General features: G+C 39.5%; 1 protein-coding gene across 3 annotated transcripts in view; it reads left to right on the plus strand.

The window, feature by feature from the left end:
* Positions 1 to 18825, plus strand: part of Larp4b (La ribonucleoprotein domain family, member 4B) — a 48233-nt gene that overhangs the window by 23378 nt on the left and 6030 nt on the right. For all 3 annotated transcript variants that reach the window (XM_013009357.1, XM_013009360.1, XM_013009359.1), the window contains 10 exons: positions 177 to 313; positions 2633 to 2736; positions 6078 to 6188; positions 7159 to 7212; positions 7294 to 7503; positions 10289 to 10395; positions 10795 to 11046; positions 14022 to 14067; positions 17522 to 17686; positions 18538 to 18662. In XM_013009357.1, coding sequence (XP_012864811.1) covers positions 177 to 313; positions 2633 to 2736; positions 6078 to 6188; positions 7159 to 7212; positions 7294 to 7503; positions 10289 to 10395; positions 10795 to 11046; positions 14022 to 14067; positions 17522 to 17686; positions 18538 to 18662 — 1311 coding nt within the window. The remainder of the gene's footprint in view (positions 1 to 176; positions 314 to 2632; positions 2737 to 6077; positions 6189 to 7158; positions 7213 to 7293; positions 7504 to 10288; positions 10396 to 10794; positions 11047 to 14021; positions 14068 to 17521; positions 17687 to 18537; positions 18663 to 18825) is intronic.

Raw genomic sequence — 18825 nt, forward strand, 5'->3', positions numbered from 1 at the left:
TCTCTCTCTCTCTTTCCAAGTGTCTTTGTAAAATGTGTATGTATGTAAGGACAGAGAGAGCAAAGATGAGATTATGACTCAAGATTTAGATCTAACTCCAAAGCTGTAGAACCACAATTGTATCTCCTATGAAACTCCTTAAAAAAACAGCAGTTATGTTTGTTTTCTTTCAACAGGGAGAATCTTGCTAGTGACATGTATCTCATATCACAGATGGATAGTGATCAATATGTGCCAATTACTACGGTAGCTAACCTTGACCATATCAAGAAACTCAGTACTGATGTGGATTTGATTGTTGAAGTGCTAAGATGTAAGTAAATAACAATTTTAAATGAATAAAACTGGTCTTTATACCATTGCTGGTCGTGTGAGGCTTTATGCTTATAGCCATCTGATAATATTTGCTGTCAGTTCAAGCCATTCCTGGCTTTTCCTTCCTGTCTTATATGTCCACATAATGAGAGCACTAAATGAAACTTGAGACATATTATGGATCACTTGAAGGAAAAAGAAGTTCTAGGGAATATTTTAATGTGAGTTATTATGTTCATGAAGATAAATACTACTCCTTGTCAGTAGAATAAAATATATTTTAATTAGCATTTTTGCTACTGGAGAGAATTTCAAACTTACTGCTTAAGTGTTGGTGAAATCTTACATTTTTCCTTAGAAGGATATTGTGAATGAACTTTTTTCTTTGAAATTTGGCAACAACTAACGAATGTTTAAACGTTGCGTGAGAAACCCAGAGATTTCAGGAAATGTGAATCTTTTTTTTTTTTTTTTTTGTCGGTCGTGGGGCTTGAACTCTGGGCCTGTATGCTGTCTCTCAGCTCTTCAGCTCAAGGCAGCGCCACTTCCGGTTTTCTGGTGGTTTATTGGAGATAGGAGTCTCACAGTCTCTCCTGCCCGGGCTGGCTTTGAACCGCGATCCTCAGATCTCAGCCTCCTGAGTAGCTAGGATTACAGGCGTGAGCCACCAGCGCCCAGCAAATGTGAATCTTTGAAGTGTTACCTGTTGTGTCATAGTTTTCATTTACCTATCATTTCACAATAGTTTATTTGTATTCTAGTTTGCTTTGCAGACTTAGCTTCTACAATCTGTTTTGTTTTTGTTTCTTTTTTTTTTTTTTTTTGGGTCCGGTCGTGGGGCCTGAACTCTGGGGCTGGGTGCTGTCCCTCAGCTCTTCAGCTCAAGGCTAGCACTCTACCACTGGAGCCACAGCGCCACTTCCGGCTTTTTTCTTTTTGCTTATGTGGTGCTGAGGAATCGAACCCAGGGCCTCAGGCATATAAGGCAAGTGCTCTACCACTGAGCCACCTTCCCAGCCCTTTGTTTTGTTTCTTAAAGAAAGGAAAACAGCATTTCTTAGGTATAATTGATGATAAAGTGCTCATCTTGTGTGTCTGTACTGGGCTTGAACTTAGAGCCTCACCTCTTGCTTGGGTCCTTGACTCAAGGGTATTACTCTATTACAAAACCCAAGCCTCCACTCTGGTTTTTTGTTCTTTAATTGGAGGTAAGAGCCTTAAGAATTTGTCTGCTCAGACCGGTTTTGAACTCAGTTCTCACATCTCAGCCCACCCAAATACCTAGACTTATATTTTAGTACTAGGGGAAGTGGAGCTGTGGCTCAAGTGGTAGTGCTAGTTTTGAGCAAAAAAAAAAAAAGCTCAGAGAAAGCACACACAGGTCCTGAGTTCAAGCTCCAGGACTGGCACATACACAAAAATTTCTCTTACATATAAGTTGTCACATTTATTGGTGTAAAGTTTTTATAATATTCTCTACTATGCTTTTGAATATTGTGAGACCTATAGCAATGCTATCTCTTCAATTCCTGATATTGGTGTTTTATGTCTTCACATTGATCAATACCGCTGAGCCTTGATTGCCATCATAGAATGCTGAATTCCAAAACACGGATTTAGCAGATGGGTTCATGTTAAACGAGTGAGTTCCTGAGTTAGTAATACAAGATATTATGATTAGGGGGAATAGGATAAAGGGTACATGGAAACTTTTTGTGATTCTTTTTTTTTTGGTCATGGGGCTTGAACTCTGGGCCTGGGCGCTGTCCCTCAGCTCTTCAGCTCAAGGCTGTCAGTCTACCACTTGAGCCACAGCGCCACTTTCAGTTTTCTGGTGGTAAATTGGAAATAAGCCTCACAGACTTTCCTGCTTGGGCTGACTTTGAACCAACTTCCTCAGATCTCAGCCTCCTGGTTGCTAGGATTACAGGCGTGAGCCACTGACAACCCAACTTTTTATGAATCTTAAAATACTAAAATATAGGAAGGTTATAGTAAGACAGAATTATTTGATTGTTGGGACTTGTACAAAGGAGAAAGTAGACAAATGTTTTAATCTACCTCATATTTGAGCTGTCTGGGACCTTTGTTTCCCAGGGTTGCATATGTAATAACTCTTGCAGTATCTTTTAACTGTTTTTTAGTTTTGAAAATGTAACATGCAAGATTGTTTTAAGCTTTTTGTTTTTCTTTCTAGAGTTTCAAAACTTTTGATAGTTTGCTATTATATATATAGGCTTTTGTGCACTTAGCAATACTTAATGCTAGAAGTATTGGGAAATATTTGTTTTACTATTTAATTTTCTTTTCTTCACAGCTTTACCTTTAGTCCAAGTGGATGAAAAGGGGGAAAAAGTAAGGCCAAATCAAAACCGCTGTATAGTGATACTTCGTGAAATATCTGAATCTACCCCTGTAGAAGTAAGTCATTTTTCTTCTCATAAGTACTTGGTCATTTTCCTGAGAGTTTTTTGTTATTTTTTTTATTTTATTAGGTCTGCATTGTATAGAAGGTATAAAATAATGATAATACTTTCCCTAGGGTTTGCCCACTGACAATTACACTGTGATTCATTTGTAAGGGGAAATGACTCATACCTTTGGTGTGAGGACAGCTCTCCACCAAAAGCTAGTGAGGGTTTGTATGTTTCAATACCTAGCAGTTAAGTATTCATTAAGAAAAAAGAACAAACCCCAAAATTAAGATAAAGGAGATTTTTTTTTGTCATGGTAAATTTTTATAAAAGGGCATTGTATATCCCCATGCTGCTGATCACATGCATGGTGTATATGTGTACACCGTTATATGTTATAGACCGTGATAGACAATTTGCTCTGGGAAAGTTAGAATGAGCTTGTGACTTTAAATGAGCACCATTATTCCACAATACTGTGAAATTTGGGAAATTATGTAATCACTTAATCACAATTAAAAAAAAAAACCTCGGGGAGGGAAGGGATAGTAGGGGGAAAACAATGGAGGGGGTAAAAATGCTCAATAGGAAGTGTACTCATTACCTTACTCATGTAACTGTAACCCTCTGTATAGTATCTTTACAATAAAAAATTAAAAATAAAAAAAGGGCATTGTAATTAGAACAGCAGCTTCCTACTTTGGAGTTTTTCAAAGAATCCAGTCAAGTTGGTTAGTCTTTTATTTCCTGTCTGGTGTGATTTCACATGAAGTCATTCAAAGGAAAGTCATTCCTATTTGAAAATAGAAATTAGCATTTCTGTTTTGTCCCAATAGAATAGTGTGATAGTTTGTTAAGGAAAATATTTGTAAAATGTAGCAATTGTCAGGATTCCAACAAGGATGTACCCAGGGAAAGAAATCATGATCTTGTTCTAGAGTTTACTGTTGATTCAATACAAGATATATTTCCTAATTCTACATTGCTATGTAGAAAAATTAAATACTATGCCTTTTCCTTTGTAATTTTAATAAGATTCTGAATAATTTATTAATTTAGATGTTTTTATTCAAGATAATTTGGACATATATCCTAATTTTCACGACTTAAAAATGTACAAAGTGTACACCCAAGTAGAATTTTCTACATTTAGTTACAAATTTCTTAGTATAAAAACTAAATAGATTGGGTATGTAGTAAAACTTGAACAACACAAGTCTTAAGAGAAAAGGTTCAGAGAAAATCTCATGAAATTGAAATATAAAGGAAAGGAAATAGTCCAAAGCAATCTGAATAAGAAAATTAAGGAACTATGTTTCCAGGGACTCTATGTTGCAGGACCCATCTACTTGGGCTTAAAAGAACTGGATAGGAGGGGATGTGGACAGAAGGGAACCTTACTGCATTGTTGGTTTGAGTGTAAACTTGTTCAACCACTTTGGAAAGCAGTATGGAGGTTCCTCAAAAGACTCCACATCGAGCTCCCCTATGACCCAGCAATCCCACTTTTGGGCATTTACCCAAATGATCACAAACAAGGCCACACTAAAGCTACCAGCATGACTATGTTTATTGCAGCATTATTTACCATAGCTAAGATATGGAACCAACCAAGATGCCCCTCAGTAAATGAATGGATCAAGAAAATGTGGTATCTATAGACAATGGAATTCTATGCCTCCATCAGAAAGAATGACATTGCCCATTTGTTAGGAAATGGAAAGACTTGGAAAAAAATTATATAAGTGAAGTAAAGCCAGGCGCAAAGAAACATGGTTTCCCTTATTTGCAATAACTAGTATATGTCTGAGTCAAGCAGAAAAAGTCAGATAAGTGATGTTAGGGAAATGAACCCTAAGATATGTATTCAAATGTTTTTTTTTCTTTTGTGCGATTGTTTCTAATACATTTATAAGATTATTTCTTTGTTGCTTTGTATGTCCCTCCCTCATGGTATAACCCCTGCTTTCACTGTATTTGAGGTTGGTATAATTTGTGGAGGGGAAGGGAAAAAACAAATCGTTTAAATAGGGATACAGGTGGATCCATTGCAACAATGAGATGTACAAGTCGATATGTGGGGAAAATGAGCTTTGCAACTTTGGGGGGTGGGGGAGGACAGGAAGGGGAAACAAAGGAGGAGGTTACAATGCTTGATAAGCAATGTACTCATTATCTTGCCCATGCAATTGTAAGCCCTCTGTACAGTATTTTCACAATTAAAAAAAAAGAACTAGATAGAAGTTTCTAGACACTTCTGTAGTTCTTGAATGTAACCACATGTTTGTCAGTGGTCAGAAAGAATATCTTAAATATTGACCTAAGTTTTGTAAAATAGTTTAGAGTCTCTGGAAGCAGGGACAGAAAGTTAAACTATTCTTCTAGATTATCAGTCTCAGAGCATTGAAGGTTCATTTGAATTTAAAGTACTAATACTAACTAGTCAAGTTCAGCTTCTGAATTTGATGTATTGTTTTCTCTTTTGGCAGAACTAGAATTGAACTCAGGATCTTGTGCTTGCTAGGCAGACACTACACCACTTGTGTCATGCCCCCCACCCACCCATTTTGCCATGGTTATTTTTCAAATGTGGTCTCAGGTTTATTCCTGGACCAGCCTGAACCATGGTGCTCCTTTGTTTTTTTTCAGTTGAACTAAGAGATCTTCTCAACTTTTTGCCCAGGCTGGTCTCTAGCTACTCCCAGTCTCTACCCCCTGGTAGCAAGGATTATAGGCAGGCACCATCTCATTTTACTTTACTCAGTACTGAGTATTTTTGTATCGTTGCAAATTTTCATATGTTTGGCTTTGAGGGGTAGTTTGGATACTTGATGGGAACACAGTTTTTCAGGAGTCTGAGACATAAGTTCAAGGCCACCATGAGCAAAAGAACAAGATCCCTTTTCCAAAAAAAGTTTCTTGGAACCAGTTTGATCATTAAGGATTATTTGTTGGATGGAGTCAGGGCAGCCTTTCCTCTAAGGTTCATTTTCCCCATTGTTAAGGCAATACCTTTCTAATCATTCTATGTCATGTCCTTTGAATATAGGAAATTTTTTATTCTGGCAGAGAAACCATTCTCTGCCCCTCCCTCTCCCTCTTTCTTTCCCCCTCCCCCCTCTCTTTCTGGGGTTGTTCATTTTAATCATTTTGGATGATTGTTTCTGTGTCAGGCCAAAGACCTGAGAGCTAGAGGCTCTATGAATTCTGGAGCTTCTACATACTTAGTCTGAAAACTACTGGTTACTCTCTGTAGCATGTTACACTCTGTTTTAAAGGTGGGTTTTTAATTGTTGAAGATAAAAAGTGGCATAGAGGAAATTAATTTCTTATTTCTATTTTCCATAGGAAGTAGAAGCACTATTTAAAGGAGATAATTTACCAAAATTTATAAACTGTGAATTTGCCTACAATGATAATTGGTTTATTACATTTGAAACAGAAGCTGATGCACAACAGGTAAGTTATTTCCTTCATCGCCTATGAAGTACATGGTTCACAAATGTTTGATATTAGTACATAGTGAAAATAAGGCTGAGTACTCCGATTATCATGTTCACTTTGAATATAAAGAAGAGAGAAAATTGAGTTATAGAAACTTAGATATGTTTTTATAGATAGCTTCTGTAGCAATATAGAAAAGTAAGACATTACTTTGTAAGGGCATTTTAAGAGAATAAGCCTATATATGGGCAGAGAAAGGCTTTACTGTTTGAAAGTGGGGAAATAATCTTTTAGAGGGCATCATTTGTCCAGCAAGGTATCTTTAAGGTATGGAAGGAAAACTTCTTGAGGATATCAAAGAAGGGAAGGGTACTTGTCTCATTGCTCTTGAAGGAAGCATCTTGTTTGGGGGAAACAAATGGACAAGTATGACGTATTAAATGGTGCAAAAGGGAGGTTCAGAAGAGAAAACTCAAAAACCTGGGAAACAGGTTCTAATTGAATAGAAGGGGACAGGCTGAATAAGAGGTGAGAAGAACTGCTTGTGGAGCAGTGTGCGCATGGCTGACCTGCCTAGTGAATATTGTTGGACACATACTCAGTTTAACAGGGGCTTGATAAAAATAAGGAATGACTTGAACACTTAAGTCCACATCTTTTTCTGTTCCTATTTAGTGTTACCTGAACTGCATAATTCCAATTTCATATTGGGATTAGTACTAATACTCAGTATTCATTGTTACATCCTACATCAGCATTCTTAGCCTGTATATGTGGGAGGGTTTTCTGATTTATTAGTACTTACAAAATTACATACAAATCTTATGAGATTTTGTGTAAACATTCCATAGCACGGAAGAAGTTATTTTAGGGGATTTGTGGCCCAAAGAGAACCACAATTCTTTATTTGAATTATGGAGTTAACTATCAGTTTATCTTATTTACAAGATTAACAGAATGATATTTTGGGTGATTTTTCCCTTAGGCTTACAGGTATCTTCGAGAAGAAGTCAAAACTTTTCAAGGAAAACCAATTAAGGTAAGCAGTTGATTATGCCTTCTTTAATATCTAATCAATGTTCCTAAGTATTTTACTAGTAATACAAATGTTTTCAAACAGGCACGGATAAAAGCAAAGGCAATAGCTATAAACACATTTTTGCCAAAGAATGGATTTAGACCTCTGGACATGAACCTTTATACACAGCAGCGTTATACAACATCATTTTATTTACCTCCAGTATACAGTCCCCAGCAGCAGTTTCCTCTGTACAGCCTGATTGCCCCCCAGACGTGGTCAGCAACACATAGCTACCTTGATCCACCCTTGGTAAGCTGCTTTTTGTTTTGCTTTACAGATGTTTATATTGCAGACACTGTACTAGACATTTAGAAAATTTTAAATTGTAGTCTAGTAGAAAAACCATACATTTATTCAGTTTGCTCTAGCAAAAGAAATCTTCATCTTATGCTATGGAGTTTCCATGTAGTTGGATAATAAAGACAGCTGTAGGCATCAAAAAAAAAAGTAGTAATTGCCCTTGAAATTGAGAAGATGGATTCCTATACTGGAGGTCTGCATGGTAATTTTTTTGTTGGAATAAGAGAGGTAGATAAGTAGAATTGACAAGTGAGTATGGTCAGAAAGCAGAAATTGAGGGGTACAGATATAACTCAGAGGTGGAGTCCCACCTAGTGCACAAAGCCCTATATTTGACCCAGAGGAAGAGGAAAAAGCAGAAATTGCAGTAGTAACTTTGAGAAGAGTCTGTAGATTTCATATTAAGGATATAGCTGTGGGCTAGAATAGGGAAGATGGAGGGTACTCAGGGTAAGATGGCTGGGAGCCAGGCACCAGTCACATAGGTGTTGTCACTCACTGGCAAAAAACTGGACATGGGAACTTGAGAACAGTGTTGATTAATTTTGAATTGCTGGTATCTGTTATATTCTAAAAACTAAAGATAAATGTCCATCAAAAAATTCAGGCTAGAAAAGAAATACAAGGAGTTAATGATTGGGAAAAGTAGACCAAAAATAAATAAATAAATAGGTAGTTTATCAGGCATTGTATTGTTTTGTCACTTACGTCAAACTTTCAGGTTACATACAAGTTTATGAAAAGAGTTCAAAAAGAATAAAACTTCATATAAAAAATAGGAACACCCTGGGTGCCAGTGGCTCACACCTGTCATCTTAGCTACTCAGGAGGCTGAGATCAGAGGATCAAGGTTCAGAGCCAACCCAGGCAGGAAAGCCCATGAGACTCTTACCTCTAATAAACCTTGGAAATGGTGCTATGGTTCTAGTGGTAGAATGCTCTCCTTGAGCTAAAGAGCTGAGGGACCTTGTTCAGGCCCAGCTTTCAAGCCCCACAACCGACCAAAAAAGAAAAACAGGAATTCTTACAGGTCAGATTTTTTTCTTAGTACTGAGATTTGAACTCAGTGGCATGTACTCATTCACCTTGCTTTGTTCTCTTGGTGCTTTACCACATAATCCATGCCTTCAGCCCAGATTTTTGCTGGTTAATTGAAGATAGAATCTCACAAGACTTTTCTTGCTTAAAACTTCCATCATCTAGGACTCAGCCTCTCAGTAGCTAGTATTACAGGTATGAGTTGCTGAGACCCAGGTCAGATCAATTTTTGTCTCTGATCTGTAACCTGAAAGGTTTGACTTCAGTGACATTTTTAAAATAGTTGAACAGTGTTTAAAATTGTTTCATATTTTTAACCTTTTAAGATTATATCTAATTTTCTTCTGATTCTTGTCAGTGTATTTATATGCTAAATGACAGATTAAATTATGACATGGGAAATGATTATTAGTGATCTGAAAATGTGCTCAGAACAGGGCTTGTATGGAGGTAGAGGTTAAAAAATAGTTCTCCTAAAGACAGGTAATAAAGTAAGCAACGTCAACAATAAATCAAATGTTCTAGCTAGGTACTGGTTGTTCACACCTGTAGCCAGTCAAGAGGCGGCGATCTGAAGGATTGAGATTGAAAGCCAACCTGAGCTAAAAAAGTCTGTGAGAAATAATGAGCAAAAAGCTGGGCTAGAGGCAGGGCTCAATTGCTATTTGCCAGCATACCAAGCAAGCATGAGGCCTTGGCTAACTAGTACCACTTCAAAAAAAAAAGTTCCTAAGAGAATTTTGATGAATTTTATTTAAATTTACTTATTTTGGCAGGGGGGTGGAGGAGTAGTTATTTGGAGATGAGAATTTCAGTTTTGGCTGGCTTGGCTGGCTTTGAACTTGCTAAAGGCTCACCCCTATAATCCTAGCTACTTGGGAGGCTGAGATCTGAGGATCCTGGTTCAAAGCCAGCCCAGCAAGAAGGCCTGTGAGACTCTTTAACAATACTAAACTACTCAGAAAAGGCTGGAAGTGACACTGAGGGAAGTAGTAGAGTAAAGGAAGCTCAGGAATAGCACAGACCCTGGGTTCAAGCCCCAGGACCAGCGCACAGGTACATAAACACACACAAATTGTTTATGATTTACCAGAATGAAGGTAGTGTTACTCTAGTGATCTTTAGGCTATGCATTTGGACCTTTTTAACAATGCCTGTGTTCAGGACCCAATGTGATCTTGAGCAAAGTTCTATCCTTGTAATGTCTTCATTGGGCTATTATAAGGATTAGCTGAGATGATAGAGAAAAGGTTCTTAGCACAACTTGATGGTTGTGGATGCTCAGCAAGCATATACCTGTAGCAGTAGTTTTTGGATGTTTTTCTTAGCTGCAGTTTTTTCTTCTTTTCTTTCTTTTTTTTTTTTTTGCTGCTCCTGGGGCTTGAACTCAGGGCCTAGGCACTATCCCTGACCTTCTTTTGCTCAAGGCTAGCACCCTACCACTTGAGCCACAGTAACACTTCTGGCTTTTTCTTTGTACATGGTACTGAGAAATCGAGCCCAGGGCTTCATGAATGTTAGGCAAGCACTCTACCACTAAGCCACATTCCCAGCCACCTGCAGTTGTTTTTATATATTTTGATAGACCACAATATCTGACAAGAGGAAGAAATGAACGAGGTTACCCCAAAATGCAATAGTATTGACCAACTTGTCATGTTTCATGGTATTTACAACTGTTTGTTAATCAATCTAGGTAACTCCGTTTCCAAGTACTGGATTTATAAATGGGTTTACATCACCAACCTTCAAACCTACAACATCCCCTCTGACGTCACTCAGACAGTATCCGCCTAGAAGCAGGCAAGTGCTAAGAGTGATCACATGCGCCGTAACTTCATGTTGCTATTTTTCTGGTTATTTATAATAAGAGCTGTAATTTTACTACTAGTAATGCTCATCAGAGGTGAAACTGTTTGAAATATACAACTTTAGTCTTTACAGATTAAACACCAGTATCTCTTGCCTACCTAAACAAATAGATTCTCTTCAGATTCAACTTGTACCTTATATACCTACCTTTTAACTTGAACCTTGGCTTATAAATAGTAAACCTTACAAACAGGACTTTGACTTATGTATTATCCTAAATGGTATATGTCAGTTATTCTAAATATAACATTTTTATATTCAACACAAAGCAGATTTTTAGCCTAAATATTTCATATTATCATACTCTATTTGGTTATATGTTATTTACAGGAATCCTAGTAAATCTCATCTACGCCACGCGATTCCCAGTGCAGAGAGAGGACCAGGACTACTAGAGAGTCCTTCCATATTTAACTTTACTGCAGATCGACTAATTAATGGTGTCCGGAGTCCACAGACGAGGCAAGCAGGGCAAGCTAGAACACGGATACAAAACCCTTCTACTTATGCCAAGAGAGATGTTGGAACTGGGCGTGTGGAACCAAGTAGTCTTGAATCCTCTCCTGGTTTAGGAAGAGGAAGGTAAGTAGTTCATCTGTTCTGTTGAACAGATACTACGTACCTATTGTAACTAAATATTTTTAGCTCTCTGTAGGTGTATTTTAGGATTGTTTTCTAATACACCTCAAAAAGTCAAAAGCTATAAACATAAGAGGTTTTATATAATTACTGTGAGTGGTTGCTATTTAGAAATAGTTGCATTTTTCTTGGAGTATCCACTTCTAAACATCTATTTGTGTAGATACTTGATTCCTTCTCTTGAATCACAGTTGTTCCCGGTGGTGTCTTGAAGGATGAGTCTTTTCCAGGAGGCGCTCAGTTCACTTGCCTATTAGGCATCACTTATCCATACCTGTCAGAGGAGTCACTGTCTATGGCAGATAGGAAATCTACTTCTTAAGACTTGAAGCCAAGCACCAGTGGCTCACACCTGTAATCCTATCTATTCAGGAGGCTGAGGATCATGGTTTGAAGCTAGCCCAGGCAGGAAAGTCCATGAGACTCATATCCAATTAGGCACCAGAATAGCCAGAAGTGGAGCTGTGGCTCACTTCTCACATGTTGAAGCTAACTCTCCAACATGTGTCTGGCCAGTCAGGGATAGCATACTACTTCCACAGTCCTTCATTCTGAACTGGATCATAAAGCCAGGGTTGATATGCAATTTCCTTTTCACTGGGTGCCAAAGGCTCTGTAGCAAGGAGTTAGACCTTTCTCTTTAGGGGTGTAAGACTTGCTGACAAACCACCTGCATGCAGAGTGGTGAGGATGAGGGGCAGACTGGTATAACAATGATTCTGCACCATGGTGCTGTGACTTCTCTGCCTATAGAGCCATACTGTGTCCTGTGTTGTGGTTATAATCTAGGACCCATCTCTGTTCTGTAGCCATGTCTTTGCAAAGGTGGTCACTTTGTCAGGGTAAGCAAAGAGTCTTACAAGATCTACTGATGGCAGAGCTGATAGGATCCCATAGCAATCAGATGTCATCAGGACACTGTGTTTCCCATGAAGTGTTGGGTCTGCTGACATCAGCTGTATAGTGGTAATGAGTACACTATCCACAGCAAAGGGCTGTCCATAAGTATAGTCTGTGTGTAAAGTCCTCTCCTGTGGACAGCAGCCTCAACACAAATATCCTACACACCTCTCCCACTTATCACCACACCTTGAGTCCTGTTCCTTCCAGGCTTTCATCCAGATAGATCTGTGGCCTCTTCTGAGGCCATAGGTGTGGATGGAAAGCACAGAAGACTGATCATCAAGGGGCCAAGTAACCTGTTCTACCAGGTGGTGGAACATGGCCAACATCACAGCTACTCACCCATGATGGATAGCTCAAGTCTGTGATTACTGGATAATCCCATGGTCTAGTGTTTAGTTTCTAGTAAGCCTCAGCCAAAAGTCAGAGGAGTTGTTTCTGGGATGGTCTCCTACAGGACAGATTAGATTTTCCACTGGAGACAGCCTGGCTTTCCTATGGAATGCTAAGGGTCTATGTCACACTTCTCAATTGCCAAGTTGAATTCACATGTGACTTGTTAAAACCATATAAATCCATGCAGTGCTGTGTAACACCTTCCTGTGGCCTGTAGAGTGCTTGTATTAGAAATCATGAACACTTACAAAGAAGGCAAGTGTAGGTATAGACAGCTGTTGGGATTGGGAAGTTTTATGTGCTTATGTGATAAAAGGTAAGCTACAGTAGCATAAAGCTGTGAAAGAGGAAGGGGAAACAAATTGAGATCTACTACATTTTAGTGATGAGAAAATAAATATCCATCTGATACACTTTACTATCATTTTACATAACTTATCTATATAGTTTGGTGTCTGGTTTTACATCTACATCTTTTCATCTACATCTAAATGGCTAGTCAATCAATCCTATCTTTGTAATTCCAAGTATCTACTAAGTAAGTTTTTTGTTGTGGTTCATTTTTTTGGTAGTTCCGGGGTTTGAACTCATGGCCTTGGCACTTGCTAGGGTGACTTGATACCACTGAGCCATGATTCCAGCCTTCCTTTTTAGAATAGGGTATTGCTTCTCACCTGGGTATGTGCCTGAGGCAATCTACCCAGGCCTGCACTACCATATCTAACTCCCCCTGTAAAGCCCAAGTCTTGTGAAATTTTCTGCCCAGGCTAGTCTGGTATATAACCCCTCCCAATCTCAGTCTCCTGTGTAACTCGGGGTGACATGTATGCTATCAGGTGAGAAGGGTCTCTAAATTTTCTTCCATTTTAAAATGATGTTCATCCCTTTCTTTTATCTATATGGGCATCAGTTTAAATTCTTTTCTTTCAACTTCTTATGTTTAGCTTATCCTTGTTGGACTTCTAGAATTGAAATTCATCTTTGAAGGCTGGGTGCCAGGAGCCCACACCTGTAATCCTAGCTACTCAGGGGGCTGAGATCTGAGGATCATAGTTAGAAGCCAGACTAGTTAAGATAGTCTAGTCTGTGAACCTCTTATTTCCGGTTAACCCAAAAAGTTGGATGTGGAGTTGTGGTAGAGCACTAGCCTTGAAGGGGAGGAGTCGGGGGAAAGACTCAGAGACAGTGCCCAGGCCCTGAGTTCAAACCCAGGGCTGACACCATCAAAAAAAAAAAATCATCTTTGAAAGATTACAAAGTAAGGACCAAATTGATGCATGCTTTGAATATATAAGCACAGACTTGTGGTTAGTTAAATTTTCTTTTTTTTTTTGTCGGTTGTGGGGCTTGAACTCTGGGCTTGTGCACTGTCCCTCAGCTCTTCAGCTCAAGGCGAGCGCTCTACCACTTGAGCCACAGCGCCACTTCCAGTTTTCTGGTGGTTTATTGGAGATAGGAGTCTCATGGTCTTTCCTGCCCGGACTGGCTTTGAACCGCGATCCTCAGATCTCAGCCTCCTGAGTAGCTAGGAGTACAGGCGTGAGCCACCAGCGCCCGGCTTGGTTAGTTAAATTTTCTGAGTTAGAAAAATATAATGGTCTTTTTCTTTCTCCTTCTAGGAAAAATTCCTTTGGGTATCGGAAAAAAAGAGAAGAGAAGTTTACAGTGAGTACATAGGCCTATGTCATTTTCACAAAGATGTTTAAATCTAATAGTATACAAATGTGAGTTAATTACATGGATTGAGAAGGAGCATTTCAAAACCTTTTTGGTGACCTAAAAAGATTGTGGAGGATTTTAGAAATACCCATAGCTAGCTAGCTTTTGCACAGATATTTATGGCATGAAACGGATGCAACCGAGAGCTTACGCTTGCAGGTACTACTTGTGTGTGAGTCCAGAAAAATTCTTCAGTGTGTCTAGGTTTATGGTAGAATTTAAAACCCAACAGCATCCCATGGGGATACATTTTGTTACTCCTTCCTAATGGATACCAGAACCCTTGGGTGATACTGGGCCCTGAATTTCAACACTTGTGCCTTGTGGTTGCTGTGCTAGGGTGTCACCATTTGGGCCAGGCCTAGGCCTCTGTTCTTTACCAGTTACAGGCCTGGCTTCCTGCCTGGGGCACATCCCTGAGCCACAGTCTTATCTACTTCAGCTTCCCATTATTACTGGGATCACACAGGCAAACCTTCACATCCAATTTCCCTCCTTTAAAGAACAGAGCCTTGAGGACTTTCCTACCTGGTCTGGCCTTGAACTGAAGTTCTCCCAAACCTGCCCTCAGGTAGCAAGGATTACAAGTGAGAGCAACCATTGCCCAGCTCCTTTCCATCTTCACCAAGCTCTGAGCACACACTGTTGGTAACTTCTATGTAGAGCACAAATTTGGTTTCAATCCTTTGCAATTTCATGAAAAAAATATTTATTCTGAGCAACTCAGCATGAAAGTGGAGAGCTTTTTCATCTAGAGGAAACTTTGGTTTTTCTTTCCCTTACCTTAATTGCCAGCATAACTACATCTGTGCCTGGGGATCATTATTAAGTAAATAAATGTTACTTGAAGCCGGCCGCTAATGGTTTACACCTGTAATCCTAGCTACTAAGGGGGCCAGCCCACGCAGGAAAGTCCGTGAAACTCTTATCTCCAATAAACCACCGGAAAACCGGAAGTGGCACTGTAGGTCAGTCAAGTGGTAGAGCGCTAACCTTGAGCTGAAGATTGAAGGATAGCACTCAGGCCCAGAGTTCAAGCCCCAGGACTGACCCCCCCCCCAAAAAAAAACAACAGAAAAAAACATTATTTGAATATAGCACTGTGATACCACAGTTGACTCTAAGATGGCTTTCGGTGAATAATAGGTGGGTAGCATTTATAGTGTGGATTCACTGTGCAAAGGGATGGTTCTCATGTCCCGGTAGGACAGCTGAGAGTGCAGCATTTCACCACACCACTCAGAATCCCACATAGCTAAAAACTTATGGACGGTGCTTTTTAGAATTCCCTGTAATATTTTAGGCCATAAGTAATGAAACTATAGAAAGTAAAATGGCCCAAATGGGGATAATCAGAATAAAGCTTCTTCCTTGCAGAAATTTGTTCAAAAAATTTTTTTTTGATCATTCAAAATATTTAATCAGAAGTGGCACTGTGGCTCAAAGTGGTAGAGTGCTAGCTTGAGCACAAAAGCTCAGGGATAGCACCCAGGTCCTAGTTCAAGCCCTACAACTGACAAAAAAAAAAAAAAAAAGAAGCTATGCCCCAAAATATGTTTTCATCCATCCAGTATATAAACCAAGTAGTAATGTATTCTGCTATAATTTACAAAGAAGACAGACAAAAAATAAGTAATTCATTTGTGTATTAAGTATATGAGTTGTCATTTTGCTTGTATTGATTAAACAGTATCTCCTGAGGAAAATGCTAGTTTGTTCTGGCTTTAATAGAGGCTAGGACTTTGCAGCATCAGGGTTGTGAGAATAGTTGCAGAGTTGATAGTGTGCACTGACGTTTAAGGACTTAGCAGGTCTAGAATTACATGTGTGACAACCAGAGAAGACCTTGAGGAAATTCTTGGCTCAGCAGTCCCAAGCAATCCCATAGATATGCTTTCCTATCACTAGAAATGTGTTCTAGATTGTTTTAGAACTCAGAAATTCTCTATTTAATAATGTCAGCTAAATTTGGCATACCATTAATTAGTTCCATTTGTAATTAGTGGTCCCTATATGTAAATAGTGTCCCAGTTAGTCCAATGGATATTTGCATATCCATCGTGATAGGTACTGATCTGCTGGGCCTGTCCTGAAGCAACTGCTGTTAGTTTGGGTTCATTTTGCTTTGTCTTCCTGATTAACATGTTTGTATTTGTAGAACACTTAGAAGTTCTGGAATGACCTGAAAATTTTAAAGACAAGCAAAAAAGCGTATAAAAGACATTCAACTCTTTAAAAATATTTAACCCTGCCTTTAAAGTCAAACCCTATTTGCAGGCTTTGTCATCTTACAATTCTAATATATTGCCTACCGTGGCTCCTAAAAAACTAACATAGAAGGCTTAATCTGAAAATCTCTTTTCACCTCAGAAACATGTAGATGTTTACAACCTCTAAGACTTGCTTTGAAGTCACAATGTCTGTACATCACTGGGTTATTTTGAGTATCTGTCATTATTCTAGATTACAAGAAGAGCACAATAGCAGTGGTTAGTAAGTGTAAACTTGTTCCTGAGGGCACACAGCTGGGTGAAATTAAACTAAAAGGGGGCTGGGAAGGTGGCTCAGTGGTAGAGCGCTTGCCTTGCATGCATGAGGCCCTGGGTTCAATTCCTCAGCACCACATAAGCAAAAAGAAAAAAGACGGAAGTGGCGCTGTGGCTCAAGTGGTAGAGCGCTAGCCTTGAGCTGAAGAGCTGAGGGACAGCGCCCAGGCCCAGAGTTCAGGCCCCACAACTGGACACCCCCCCAAAAAAAAAAGAAACAAAAAAGCAAAAAGAAATTAAACTAAAAATAGGTATCTGTGTCACTCTTGAGGCTTAAACAGAAAGGCTTTCCAAAATAGTCTGATTTTTTTGTTGTTGTTGTTAATTTGGATCCATTTTCATTCCTTAACTTGCTCTTGCTCAAACTCTTACGTATTTTTTTCTTTCTTTTTTGTTGGTTGTGGGGCTTGATCTCTGGGCCTGGGCACTGTCCCTCAGCTCTTCAGCTCAAGGTGAACACTCTACCACTTGAGCCATAGCACCACTTCCAGTTTTCTGGTGGTTAATTGGAGATAAGAGTCTCACAGACATTCCTGCCCGGGCTGGCTTTGAATCATGATCCTCAGATCTCAGCCTCCTGAGTAGCCAGGATTACAGGCATGAGCCACCAGTGCCCAGCTTTGACGCATTTATTCTAGACTCCTCACATAGGGTATCCTGTTGTAATAAATTTCTGGGAAATGTTAAACCATGTAAAGTTAGGTATGGAGTTCCTATATCCTAGGAATTCACACCCATTGTTTGTTTAGTGACTTTTTTCAGGCCAGTATTGGGAGTCAAGACTCCTTGCTTAGCGCTTGTGCTGTCTTTCTCTTTCCACCTTGTATGACTTTTGGGGTGTCATTCTGTTTTAGAGCAGCCAGACTCAGTCTCCAACTCCACCAAAGCCACCATCACCAACCTTCGAACTCGGGTTGTCTAACTTTCCCCCGTTACCTGGAGCTGCTGGCAATTTGAAGACAGAGGACTTGTTTGAAAACAGGCTATCTAGTTTGATAATAGGATCGTCAAAAGAACGAGTAAGATAAATACAATTCTCATATTGCTAGTATTTTCTAAGCATTGGTTTTGTGTTTTTAAATTCAGATTTACACCAATTACTTGTTACCTTTTCAAAATCACAATTTAAATATATCATTCTGTAAGCTAAACGAGAATGGACTTGTATGAAGTAGTTACTGTACTTAGAGAGTCACTGGTTAGTCAGAAGATCTGGGTTTGTTCAGATATAAGACCTTGGGCAGATTATGTTCTAGGCTGTAGTTTCCCTACCTAATAATTTGGGATTAGTAACACACCTGCTTCCAAGGGATATTGTGAATTCAGGAAAACTGCTGTCTGTTGCTACCACTTGCCACAAGGTATTCAAACTGATGCAGGTATGGAGATGTCTTTTGATTTGTTTTGGTTAGAAGTCATAGTGAACTGCGTTTGGAACTCCATACCTAGCAAATATTGAGTATTACATGCCAGGCTCTATGGAATCGTGATGAGTAAGTTGTATTTGATAGACACTTTTTCAGAAAACAAGCTTGCAGATGTAGTGGAAATGTAGAAGAGAGCCCAGGTCACAAGACCAGTTTTACATTTGTTAAAGCAAGAAGGCAGAGGACCAATGAGACCTTGCTGGAGTAGATTGTGTTCTGTGTCTTTATTCTGAGACTTGGCAGTTTGTCATGTGTTTCCACTTGTCTCTGTGCCTCTGGGGTAAGGTAGTCACAGTTCCTTTGAGCACTCCTGTGCCTTCACAGGCTCTGCAGATATGTGTGATAATGTTTAGACTTACATTAAGTAGACTGTAACCTCCTTTAGCAAAGATCTGATGAGAGACTCTTTACCTTATCATAAATTTGACTTTGACGATTTTCAGAGCCTCAGTACAGATGCAAGTACAAATACCATTCCTGCTATGGTCCCCAGAGAGCCCTCTCTGCCAGCTTCCTGTGCTGTGTCAGCAGTGTACGAACAATCCCCATCCCCCGCCCATTTGCCTGAGTGAGTATTGCTCCTCCACCGCTGCTCTGCTATGTGCTCACTGGACTGGCCTCACCTCTAATGTTGCGTGAGACCCACTGTGTGCTCACTGGACTGGCCTGTCAGGTTGCCTGAGACCCACTGTGTGCTCACTGGACTGGCCTGTCAGGTTGCTTGAGACCCA

Source organism: Dipodomys ordii, unplaced genomic scaffold, assembly GCF_000151885.1.
Source record: "Dipodomys ordii isolate 6190 unplaced genomic scaffold, Dord_2.0 Scaffold9, whole genome shotgun sequence".
Lineage (NCBI taxonomy): Eukaryota > Metazoa > Chordata > Mammalia > Rodentia > Heteromyidae > Dipodomys > Dipodomys ordii.